This window comes from Aotus nancymaae, unplaced genomic scaffold (assembly GCF_030222135.1).
Source record: "Aotus nancymaae isolate 86718 unplaced genomic scaffold, 86718_ANA_hifiasm-v0.15.2.pri h1tg000097l, whole genome shotgun sequence".
NCBI classification, from domain to species: Eukaryota; Metazoa; Chordata; class Mammalia; order Primates; family Aotidae; genus Aotus; species Aotus nancymaae.
Window position 1 is genome coordinate 2,879,044 of NW_026988512.1, and position 12,215 is coordinate 2,891,258.

Here is a 12,215-nt window from a genome sequence, read left to right on the forward strand (position 1 = left end):
GCCTCAGCCTCCCAAAGTGCTGGGACTACAGGTGTGAGCCGCCATGCCTGGCCCCATTCTTGATGGTATTAAATAATACCACCAGCATCCAGTTTGCTGGTTCAGTCTCATGGGGCATTATTGCCAATTTTTCAATTTCCTTGTAGCATAGCTTATATATGTGTAAAATTCATGTAACATTTTGCTATTTATTCAAATGCTATAAAGTTCAGTTTTGAGGATGATCCCTGGGTAGGGTGTGGGAGAATGACGATATTGTGCTTGGCTGTTTGTATTGCTTCTTCATTGGAAGCATGTCAGAGTTTCATCGCGTTTGTGATTACTTCCTCTCTTACTATAAATCGTTGGGTGGAGTTTACCCAGCTGACACTTACTTCTTTCCCCCACCCACCATTAGTGGCAAAAATTCGAGTGGAAATGTTTAAAGTCTTCCATTTGGAGCCTATTCAACAGTCAGTTAATAAAGCCGTGTTGTTTTCTAGCTTTTTTCAAGATACGTAACTAGCAAGTTCATCACTGAATCCCATGTTCTCTGGGTGCTTCTTGTAATGTTAGTTATCTATTTTGGGGGGCGTTTTAGTCATTGTTACTCGTCCCTCCTCTGCCCTTGTCCTCAGTGTAATGTGTCCCCCGGCTGTGAATTTCCTTAAGGTGAAGGAGAGGTGAGACGTGCATGAGTGGGCACGGAGCTCGGTCGGTCACGGATAGCAAAGCCGCCATTTCAGCCCTTCTGTGGGACCTGAGGGTCCACGGAGGCACATCCAGGGCCGTCACCATAGGGTGAGGGGTTCAGTGGGACACTGAGCACGTGGGCTGCACCCTTTCTTCCTTCAACCACACAGATCCAAAAGTTTGAATTTCATTTTATTTAAACATTTTATTTTTAATTTTTAAATGACAGGTATATTGATGTATAAAACTCGCATGTTCAAAGTGTACAATTCGCAGATATTTGCCGTATTCAGAGTTGTGTAGCTGTCACCAGTCTGTAATTCCAGAAGGTCTTCTTTACCCCATGAAGAACCCTGCACTCACCGCCAGTCACTCCCCATACCTCACAACTCCCCCAGCCCCAGGCAACGCCAGTCCGCTGTCTGTCTCTGTGTGTGTACCTGTTCTAGGCAGTCCCTGTACATGAAGTTGTATAACATGTGGCCTTTTGCGTCTGGCTGCTCATCCATGTTGTTGCATGTGTCAGCGCTTCATTCGAGGACTGCTGAGGTAGGTTCCTTGTAGGGACGCACCACGTTTGCTCACCTGTTTATCTCTGGGTGGACATTTGACTTGTTTCCCCTTTTTGGCTGTTGTGAACAATGCTCCTGTGTCTATTTGTGTACAAGTTTTTGTGCGAACCTATGTTTTCAGTTCTCTTGGGCACAGGCATATAATTGTCTTTGGAATTCTTTTGAGCAAATGCTTTGCTGTGAGATTTCATGGAGAGGGAGCATCTGGAGATCTGACTCATCGTCAGCAAGTTTTGTCTTACTGCCAAAAAGGCCAAGAAGAGTCACCTGGAATTTCCCAGACGTGCTCAGTCCCCGTCTATCTGCATTTAGTTCATGCGTGTTTTATTCTTCTGCCCCCACTCAGGAGAGGAGCTGCCTGTCACCCAGAATTTCTCAGACGTGCTCAGTCCCCTTCTATCTGCATTTAGTCCATGCGTGTTTTATTCTTCTGCCCCCACTCAGGAGAGGAGCTGTGTTTCTCTTCGAGACATCACGTCCAGCTGGCCCCAGTGGCTGCTCATCCTGGCGCTGGAAGGCCTGTGGCTGGGCTTGACATTCCTCCTGCCAGTCCCTGGGTGCCCTACGTAAGCGAACCCCTGAGGGTCATCTCTTGTGGATGTCCTGTTCTGGACAGTAAGAGGTTCTGGGCTTATAGCTTTCACACGTCTCAAGTCAGAGGAATTCTCTTTCCCTTTCCTCCTCCTTTGAGGCCTTCTTTGCATGGGGAGAGGAGATTGGCATGTGTCCAGAGTGATTTCCCTGTGGGTGGTATGAGGGTCAGTTTGAACAGAAATTAGGTCTCCCACCTGCACAGTTTGGGAGCAGTTCGTTGGTGAGCTTGCACTAGCCAGAGGGACCTTTTAGCTGGTGCGTGCTTGGCGCTCTCTTAATTGGGCTGCATGCATAGCCATATACATCATGACCCCTCCTGAGGTTTTTTTTTTTTTAATTCCCTGTCCCTCTGTTAGCCCTTCTGAGGTCTTGTCATTTACATATGTTTTTCGCCTTTCTAGCGGTTATCTTGGTCCTGGGGGCATTGGAGATTTTGGCAAGTATCCAAATTGTACTGGAGGAGCTGCGGGCTACATCGACCGCGTGCTGCTGGGAGACGATCACCTTTACCAGCACCCGTCTTCAGCTGTGAGTGAGACTCGAGTTCACTTAGAACTGGAAGCTCAGGCTTTCGGAAGTGAAGGAAAGTAGAAGGAGCCAGCCAACTTTAAACCATGTCCATGTAATACAACCCACTGAGAACTGATGTTTATTTGAAAAGTCAGCTAACTTAATGACTTTAGGGCTCACTATAAGGCAGTGTGTAAACATTATGTTGAATTTTAAAGTGAGAATGTGGAGTTGGGCACAGTGGCTCACACGTGCATTCCCAGCTACTCAGGAGGCTGAGACCCAGGAGGCTGAGGCAGGAGGATTGCTTAAGCCCAGGAGTCCACGACCAGCCTGAACAACAGCGAGACTCCGTCCCTCTAAGGAAACAAACAAAAAAAAAGCAAGTGAGAACACATTGTGTAAATGATCATAGCACAGTGCTCTTTTGTATGTCAGATTTCCAGAATTTGATCAAGCAGTCCTTGCAGGGGTCAATTCCTGCTGGGGAATTAAGGAGGGAGGATGGTGCAGAAGTTGAGCTGCACTGAACCCCAACAAAGGCCCCAGCCAATCTCAGGGGCACCAGGGTGGTGCTGCAGAGTTGTTCTGAATTGAAGCAAGGGATTGGGCCCTTCCTACCCCTGGGTGATGTGGAAAGGCCCCAGCAAAAGGCTGATCCCTGGAGAGGCAGCTCTCTTTAGTCAAGGGCAGATCCAGAAGAGGCACCCATCTGAGAGCTGTGGTCATGAATACTTCCAGCAGCTGGTGGAATGAAAGCTTCCATGCTGAAAGGGTGGAAGGGCTCTGAGGATGCATGACAGCACCTGCCACACTGTTCATTTCCAGAGGTCCAGTAAATTTCCAGTACAATTTCTGTAGTAACATTTATTTTATAATAAAAAAAGAAAAATATTTAAAAATGTTATTTGCCTTAAAAGAAGATAGGAAGCCGTTGATGCTACAGTAGGGTTGACCAAAAAGAATAAATCTGGAAATTAGGAAGGTACTGTGCATTGCATTGGAAGCTGGTCAGGGAGGCGTCATGTCACCAGGTCGTTGACCAGCGCTGTGTACTGCCCTTGCTGCAATCACAGTGGCTGCTGGACTGGGGCTTGTCCCTAGGCATCTCTGTTCCCTGCTGAGTGTCCACATCACACACTTTCTTAGCCAGAAGCAATCTGCCTGTAATCCCTGTAAGTAGGCAATGAATTTCTGCAGCAAAAACAGAAAACCATGGCCTACTGGAGTGTACTCAGGTTTGTACTGGGTCTAGGAGCTGTTTGTGTGTGTTTTCGGGTCATTGAGTGAGCGCTGCCTTCTGCTTCTGTTTGTTAAGGTGCTTTACCACACTGAGGTGGCCTTTGACCCTGAGGGCATCCTGGGCACCATCAGCTCCATCCTGATGGCCTTTTTAGGAGTTCAGGTATGGCTTCATTTCATTAGGTTACTTTTTCTGACAATGTATGATGTTTTATTCATCACTCATTTAAAAATCATTTCATTTAAATAATTGGAAGCATATTCTCTCCTGTGCTGTTAGACTAAAACATTCTGTTGTGTTTGACAGATTGTGCAGAACCAGAAGTTACTGAAATTCAGCACATTCAAGTAATTAGATATAATTCTTATAGTCTCAAAAAAACTCTTATTTGTATGGCTTATCTTAGCATGGCAATTTCTGGATAAAAGGTTTCCCTTGCCAAGGTGCGGTGGCTCATGCCTGTTACTCCACACTTTGGGAAGCCAAGGCAGGAGGATTGATTGTTTGAGTCCAGGAGTTTGAAACAATGCTGGGCAACATAGGCCCTGTCTCTACAAAAAATTAAAAATATTAGCCAGGCACAATGGCTCGCACCTGTAGTCCCCGCTGCTTGGGAGCTGAGGCAGGAGGATGACTTGAGCCCAGGAGGCTGCGGCTGCAGTGAGCCTTGATTGCACCACTGCACTCCTGCCTGGGCAACAGAGTGAGACCCTGACTCAAAAAAGAAAAAGATTTTCTGATGGAGTTTGCAGTGTGTGGGTGTTGGTAACATTGGGAGGTCACCGTGCCGTTTGTCACACTTCTTTCATGTACACTTGTTTGTGTGTCCTGACGTAACAAAATACCCGAGACTGGGTAATTCATAAAGAACAGAAACACTGCAGGTTCATTTGTCTGGTGAGGGTCTGGTCTCTGCTCCCAAGGTGGCAACTCAACTGGGGCATGTCCTTCAGAGGGGACAAATGCCGTGTCCTCACAGGGTGTCCTCACCTGCTGGAATGTGGAAGGGCAGAGACAGGACTCACGGCCCCAAGCCCTTTTCTGAGGCCATTCTTGAGGGTGGAGCCCTCGCACTGCAGTCACCTCCTGAGGCCACACCTCCTGATACCGCCACCTTGGTGATTAGGTTTCAACATAGGAAATGTGGAGGGGCAGATATCAAACCACAGCAACACTGTCATGGCTTCAGGGCAGGCGAATTTCTACCAAAGTTAATACAGGTTATTCTTGGTTGATCTCACCTGCTGTTTTGTTAAAGTTCTGAGTAGTTTTGATTTCAGTCCCCAAAGTTCTCCTTGTTGATGTTTGAAACTCTTGTTTGAGGGGCGCTAACCGGGAGGGGAGAAGACTTTTGGAGAGCAGTGCCGGCAGAACTTTCTGTGGTGATGAAGTATTTCTTCTTCTTGCTGTCCGGTGGCACATTCCCTAGCCAGGGTCACTGTTGAGCATTTGAGATGTGACGAGTGTGATTGAGGAACTGGATTTTAAATTTTCCCTGATGGAATTTTGAATTGAGATGGTCACTTGTGGCTAGTGTCTCGGCCGCTGGGTAGTGCAGATCTTACGCATACACAGGTAGCCCTGGAACACCTCGGGGCATGGGGCACTGGCCCCCGTGCAGTGCAAAATCCACAGAGGACTTTTGACTCCCGCAAAACTTAAATGATAATAGCCTGCTGTTGACCCAAAGCCTTACCAATAACATCAACAGTTGATTCACACATATTTTATATAAATATTATACGCTGTATTTTTACAATAAAGTAAGCTTAAGGAAAGGAAATGGTATTAAGAAAGCCATAAGGAAGAGAAAATCTATGTCCTGTTCATTAAGTGGGAGTATTCATTAATCATGAAGGTCTGCATCCTCATCAGTAGGAGGAGGAAGAGGAGGAGGAGGAGGATGAGGAGTGGAGAAGGAGGGAGACAGAGGAAGAGGAGGAAGGGGTGGAGGAATAGGGGATGGAGGAGAAGGAGGATGGTGTGGAGGAGAAGGAGGGGCTGGAGGTGGAGGAGGAGGAGGTAGTTGAGGTGAAGGAGGGTGTGGAGGAGGAGGAGGAAGAGGGGCTGGAGGAGGAAGAAGGGGTGGAGGAAGAGGAAGGGGTAGAGAAGAAAGAGGGTGTGGAAGAGGAAAAGGAGGTGTGGAGGAGGAGGAGGGGGTGGTGGAGGAAGAGGAGGAGTCAGTCTTGATGTCTCATGGGTAGCAGAGGCGGAAGAGAATCTGAATATAAGTGGATCCACGCGGTTCAAACCTGTGTTATTCAAGGGTCAGCTGTACATTTTGGTGATTCAGTAATTTTGTATTTAGAAGTAGTATCTTTATCTGTATAGCCCTTTCTAGTTGATATTGTGCTTTTCAATATATTCATGGAATCCCTGCATACACTGTCTAGGTAGATCCGTGCCCCTGGCATGGTCGGTCCAGCGGGGAGGCTCGGAGGGCAGACCTGGAGCCATGCTCCCTGGGTTTGTGTCCAGCTCTGCCACTTCCCGGCCGGGTGGCCTCGGGCATCTGGCTGACCCCCTCTGTGCTTCAACAGCACCTACTTCAGAAAGGCATTTCGAGGATTGAATAAGTTAATTTGTGTAAAGTTCTAAACTGGCACATAAAAAACATTGATTAATATTAGCTATTACTACAAATTATTTTTAAAGCTTCTTATCCTTTGATATTTTCAAAATTTAATTCCTAATTTCAGAGGGATTGTATGCAAAGTCCATATTTCACTGTTTTTACATGTTTCCCTGCCTCTGGTTCCATCCTGTCCCAGTCCCTTTTCCGAGTACTGCCCAGACTGGGGCACTGAGCAGGCAGGCTAGTCTGAGGGGACCCTTGTCACCTTTGGGGAGAATCCTCCATGGGCCCTGCCTGGAAGTGAGAGCCACGGAGCCTGCCTGTGTGCCCCCTCTCCTCCTCATGCCTGGGCTTCTGCGTTCCCTGCAGGACCCGAGATGTGGCTGGCTCCTCCTGTCTGATGCCTCCTCCTCCTCCCCGGGGAGGGCCTTCCTCTCTGTCCCACGCTCTTCCCTCAGCCTCCACTAGGCAAAGGCAGGGGTGATGTTTCCCTCCTCCCTGTAATCCCAGCACCTAGTAGCACACCCAGCAAGTGAATCTGTGTGTCTCGTAGTTAAGACAGTGGATGAGTATGAAATAAAAATATCCCTTTGGCAATTCTTTTGGTCACACAGTGTTTTCTCCTGCAGGCAGGAAAAATACTATTGTATTACAAGGCTCGGACCAAAGACATCCTCACTCGATTCACTGCTTGGTGTTGTATTCTTGTAAGTAAGCAGCGTTCCTCACTAAAATTCCTTTCCTTCTTCACATGTATAAAGGAATAAAATGTTTAGCAACACTGGGATAGCCATTGTCACCACATGGCAGCAGGCACCATTTTCTCCACTTGAATAACAGAGAGGAATACATCTTTCCAGCTAAATGCACAGACTTATTTTTTTAGGAGAATGTCTTTATAAATAAGATAGTATTTGCCATGAGACAGCCGGGAATGCCTGAATAAATCTGAGGTATGGGCTGTGTGTGAAGGGCCGTATCAGAGAGGCTGGGTGAATCTGACCAGGTTGTAGACATCAACTTCCAGATTATGCGGAAAGGAGAGTTTTGCAAGGCTGACTCTCTGTGCATTTCACCCTGACCGCAGCCATGCGTCCTCTCAGGAGTCACTGTCATTTAATCAATAAGCTTACCGTCTTCAACTCAGTAGAATTCGGAAGATATTTTGGGAGAATATTTTTTAGTTCATTTTAAAAATATGTTTCCAGTTAGAAGAGAAAAATATAAGAACAATTTTTAGCCCTCTCTACGTGATTAAATAACTAATATATATGGGTGTTGAAACACAAGTGTTTTTTGAGATAATAATATAAAATGTTAGCATCCTTCTCTTCCCCATTATAGGGGCTCATTTCTGTTGCTCTGACGAAAGTTTCTGAAAATGAAGGCTTTATTCCAGTAAACAAAAATCTCTGGTATGTATGGAAAAAGCCTGATGTTTTATGTTTGTTATGGATGATTGTTCATGTTGCAACTGGATGTGCTCTGCATGAGCACTGAAACACCTCCTTTGTCCCTTCCAGGTCCCTGTCATACGTCACCACGCTCAGTTCTTTTGCCTTCTTCATCCTGCTGGTTCTGTACCCAGTTGTGGACGTGAAGGGGCTGTGGACAGGAACCCCGTTCTTTTATCCAGGTAAGTCACCAGCCCCAAACAGAATTGGTGATGGTGACCAGGGGAACAGGCCCAGGGAGCTCTGGAGCCTCCTTGGTGCTGGGATCTCGAGCCACCGCCCTGGCAGGAGGTGTCCAAGAGCCAGGCTGAGGGAGGAAGCAGCAGGGGCCACACCGTCCCAGGTCACACCAGACGTCACCGGCCTGCTCCGAAGCATCCACCCTGTGTTCACCCACGTATGACAGTTTGTGACTCCACCTGTGTCTTCAGGCTATACCAAATTGTGAAAGAGTAGAAATGATTTGGGGCACATTATCCATTTTCTGGTTTTTAATAATGAGGTTATGCATGCTTTCTTAATATAAATCCACTACCTTAGAGATTGTGCATTAGAAGAAATATCAAGAGGTGATTCCAAGGGATACATGGAATGATTTAGATGCAGTTCCACCTAAGGTCTAAGAGACAGACCAGATCATTTCAGTGCCTCATTTCAGCCCTTTGATTCTAGGAATAGTTACATTCTTTGGCCCTCAGGTTTTCTGCCTAGAAAATATGTTATTAATAATAATTTTAGCTTTCCTTTCAGATTTAGTATTCAAGAATTGCACTGCTATAAAGTGAATATTTTCTAATAACTTTTTTTTTTGAGACAGAATCTTGCTCTGTTGCTCAGGCTGGAGTGCAGTGGTGTGATCTTGGCTCACTGCAACCTCCACCTCCTGGGTTCAAGTGATTCTTGTGGCTCAGCCTCCCAAGAAGCTGGGATTACAGGTGCATGCCACTACCCCCGGCTAATTTTGTATTTTTAGTAGAGACAGGGTTTCACCATGTTGGCCAGGCTGGTCTTGAACTCCTAGCCTTAAGTGATCCACCCACTTTGGCCTCCCAAATTGCTGGGATTACAGGCGCGAGCCACTGCACCCGGCCTTCTAATAATTTTTGATATAGTTTACACTTCAATACCTAAGATATGCATCACTTACTTTTGGCAGTAGCCAGTAATGGAAGTGCATTCTTTCTGTTTTTCCTTTGAACTGGTTTCAAGAATTAAATAGGATCAGATGTGACTCCTCTGTGAGAAACGTGATCTTCTGTATGTCTCTTCTTAAGGAATGAATTCTATTCTGGTGTATGTTGGCCATGAAGTGTTTGAGAACTACTTCCCCTTTCAGTGGAAGCTGGAGGACAACCAGTCCCACAGGGAGCACCTGACTCAGAACATTGCTGCCACTGCCCTCTGGGTGCTCATTGCCTACATCCTCTATAGAAAGAAGATTTTTTGGAAAATCTGATGGCTCCCGCTGACACGTGCTGCTGGAGGACTCTAGTGGGCCTGCAGGGAGGACCGAAGCAGGCTTTGTTAAAGGGAAGCATTCATTAGGAAATTGACTGGCTGTGTGTTTACAGAATGTGGGGAAAGACACTGATGTCCTCAAACTGGTTAACCATGACACGGCTCTCCAGGACTCTGCCTATGTATTTGTGACTTACAGATTTGAAATGTAATTGTGTTTTCCTCCATCTTCTGTGGAAATGAATGTATTTGGAACTTCATTCCAAGGAGATTGGCTTTAACTCTCCAAAAGGGAATTGCCATGGGTGTTTTTCTTCCGTGTTGGATGAAAGAATCCAAGATCTGCTTCTTGCTGACCTTATTTCCCTGCAAACTTCCTTTCCACACATATGCACATACCAACACGAAATGCCATCACTCCTACTGCGGCTGCTATGAGGCTTACTAGATGTGATGTGTCATAACTTAGTCTATTTTTTTGATTCAATGCAGTTTAATGTTTCCAGAAAGCCAAAGTAATTTTCTTTTCAGATATGTAAGGCTTTGGTGGGTCCAAAAAATGTCTAGCACAAGCCATTTTTTCTTATCCTCTCTCGGAAAGTTAAAATATAGATGTGTTATTCCCAACCCTTCTTGCCTATCTGTCTGCCTGTCCCTCTGTCTTCTTTGCTTCCCATCTCTCTGTGCATCTGGATGGCAGCCATGGGCCATGGGAGTGGCTGTGGGGAGGGCAGGCTCTGCCCATGCCCGTGGGTCTAGCTGAGCCGTCCCTGCTATGTGAGGTGCTGGGCAAGATCCTTGGCCAGCCTGGGCCTTGCCTTCCTCATCTGTGAAGTCACAGGGTGGGGATGACTCTCGGTTTCCTTCCAGCTCTTAGACATGATGAGGTGACAGACATTGATAGCTTTTCTGAAATCTTCAGAAAAAAAGTTTTATTACAGAAAACTCTTCAAAATAAATGATAATGAAAACTTTTAAAAACTCTCATTGAAGTAAGTCTTTTCAAGATGACCCTCCACAATGGAGGCAGTGTTCCTGCTTGTCATCACATAGCCAAAGATGTTGTTTCTTAGGCGTGAAATCGGGGACACAGAGACACACAGCACTGTTGGTGGGAGGCGTCGTCACCCTCCTGAGTGTGCTGTGGGGATGTCCTCTTTGAGGAACACGTGGTCACAGGGTTGTGCTTTACCCGCCCTTCCCTGGTGAGATGGGCCTTAGCCTGTGCCGCTGCTTTCACCCTCGTCTCTGCATGGCAGCTTTCCGTCTGTTTCTGGCTCTGCCCTGTGCCCTGAACTCTCATCCGGCTTGTACCTGTCTGCTGGACCCCTCCACCTGGAGGCCAGCCCTGGTCTCAGCCTCAGCCCTACCCTCCCCTCCTCAAATGCAAAGCGTGTCCTCTTAGGTTTCCCTGGCTTTGTGAATGGATCACGCGTCTCGGTATAAACCTGCTGTCATCTTTCCGCCCGCCTCACCTCCGCCAGATCTCCCCAGTTCTGTCTCCGTCTTCCACCTGCAGCTACTCCGTTCTCATTGTCACTGCCACATCACTCAAGTCCAGACCCTTGTCATCATTTTCAAACCAGCCTCCTTCCCTCGTCCGCGCCTTCTTAAAGCCACCTGTCCATTGCCACCAGATTAAGCTTTCTCCAGCCAGATCACCTCTCTTTGAGAAACCTCCATTGAAATAGAAACACCTTTGCCTGGCACACATACTCACCTTCTTTATCCCCACACATTTTTCCAGCCTCCCCTCCTCTCCCCTCCCCTCCCATTCTAAATTCAGGCCAGCAGGGCTTCTCCTGCCTCCATCACATCACAGAAGTACCTTCTGCTTCTGGTTTCAATTAGAGCCTTCCTGGGTTGCATTTTCCTCTGAATTTTTTCCTATCTCATTTGATCTATTGTTTTTAAACCCCTTACTTCTGAGGTACCTTCTCTAATCTCTTATTCTCATCCCTAAATAGTGTTTTCTTCCTCTGGGTTCTTGTAATGTAATCAATCTCACAGCATTTAGTGCTTTTTGGCTGGTGTGACTTTTATTTGTGTGCATGTGCAATTTCTAATTTCCCACGCTAGACTGTGAGCTTCCTAAGGCGAGAATCACGCCGTGTTCGTTTGTGTATTCCTCATGGCGCCAAACAGTGCCTTGTACATTGCAGGCACTAAATAAACATTTTTAAAGCAAAGTGATGTGGATTTTTAAAATAAATATTTAAGTGCTGTAAGATGAGCATGTGTCCAAGGTGCCCATGAGAACATTCGTGGGGCTGTGGGAACAGTTGTCATTCCTCCTGCCACCCTTTCCTTGCAGTGAGTCACTGTGGATGGTCCCATTTGTGTCATCCCAAAGTTGAGCAGGGAAAGCTGAGTGGGGCCTCTCCAGGTGAGTTTTCTAGAAGCATTTCTCAAACTGGGTGTTACGTCAACTAGGGCGTCTTGAGCTGTAAGAAAGGAACTCCGGAGTCAGCTGGGCTAGAGGGGAGCTTCTCTAAGTCCTGAGAGAGGCCAGACCCAGCTGAGCTTGCTGTCAGCTAGCCGAGGCTGCTGCCGCCACTGGCCTTAGGTGCCCCGCACCAACGCAACATTCGTGGGAGGAGAGTGCATCCCACTGGGGGGGTCCCATAATCCCTTTTGGCTGGAAACCCCAGAAACCTCTCAGTAGCCTCCCCTCCTGTCCCATCTGCTTGTCCCAAGACCAGCAGGGGCAGGGAACTGGGATGAACCGAGCCCATGGCTGTGTGGAGGAAAGTGACCCCCTGCACAAGACTGGGTTCCTTTGGGAAGGGAGGAGGGAGTGTGTTGGGGTGAGGGGCAGAGCGGGGGAATGGTCATGGGGCAGCACCCAGTGACAACTGCAAAGTGCATGGCATCTCACAGGGAGGCACGAGCTACTGAGCATGGAGCAAAAAGCACTTCTGCACAGTGGGGAGAAAAACATGACTTTTTTGATTTTTTTGCATTTATGTTCCTAATTCCTTTTTTTATGATTTTGGTTTTTTTCTTTATTTTACTTTAGATTCTGGGGTACATGTACAGATCATGCAAGATTGTTGCATAGGTACCTTCACAGCAAGGTGGTTTGCTGCTTCCATCCCCCCATCACCCATAATGGACATTTCTCCCCATGTTATCCC

General features: G+C 47.0%; 1 protein-coding gene and 1 pseudogene across 5 annotated transcripts in view; both read left to right on the forward strand.

Annotated features, from left to right (window-relative positions):
• Positions 1 to 11,267, forward strand: part of HGSNAT (heparan-alpha-glucosaminide N-acetyltransferase) — a 43,940-nt gene extending 32,673 nt beyond the window's left edge. For 3 of the 5 annotated variants that reach the window (XM_064370008.1, XM_064370011.1, XM_064370012.1), the window contains 7 exons: positions 1,689 to 1,810; positions 2,240 to 2,366; positions 3,667 to 3,753; positions 6,796 to 6,873; positions 7,511 to 7,581; positions 7,690 to 7,802; positions 8,895 to 11,267. In XM_064370008.1, coding sequence (XP_064226078.1) covers positions 1,689 to 1,810; positions 2,240 to 2,366; positions 3,667 to 3,753; positions 6,796 to 6,873; positions 7,511 to 7,581; positions 7,690 to 7,802; positions 8,895 to 9,076 — 780 coding nt within the window. In that variant the 3' untranslated portion in view covers positions 9,077 to 11,267. The remainder of the gene's footprint in view (positions 1 to 1,688; positions 1,811 to 2,239; positions 2,367 to 3,666; positions 3,754 to 6,795; positions 6,874 to 7,510; positions 7,582 to 7,689; positions 7,803 to 8,894) is intronic. The other 2 variants (XM_064370010.1, XM_064370009.1) reach the window with 2 other exon arrangements.
• LOC105733562 (uncharacterized) lies at positions 10,289 to 11,267 on the forward strand (annotated as a pseudogene).
• Positions 11,268 to 12,215: the final 948 nt, after the last annotated feature.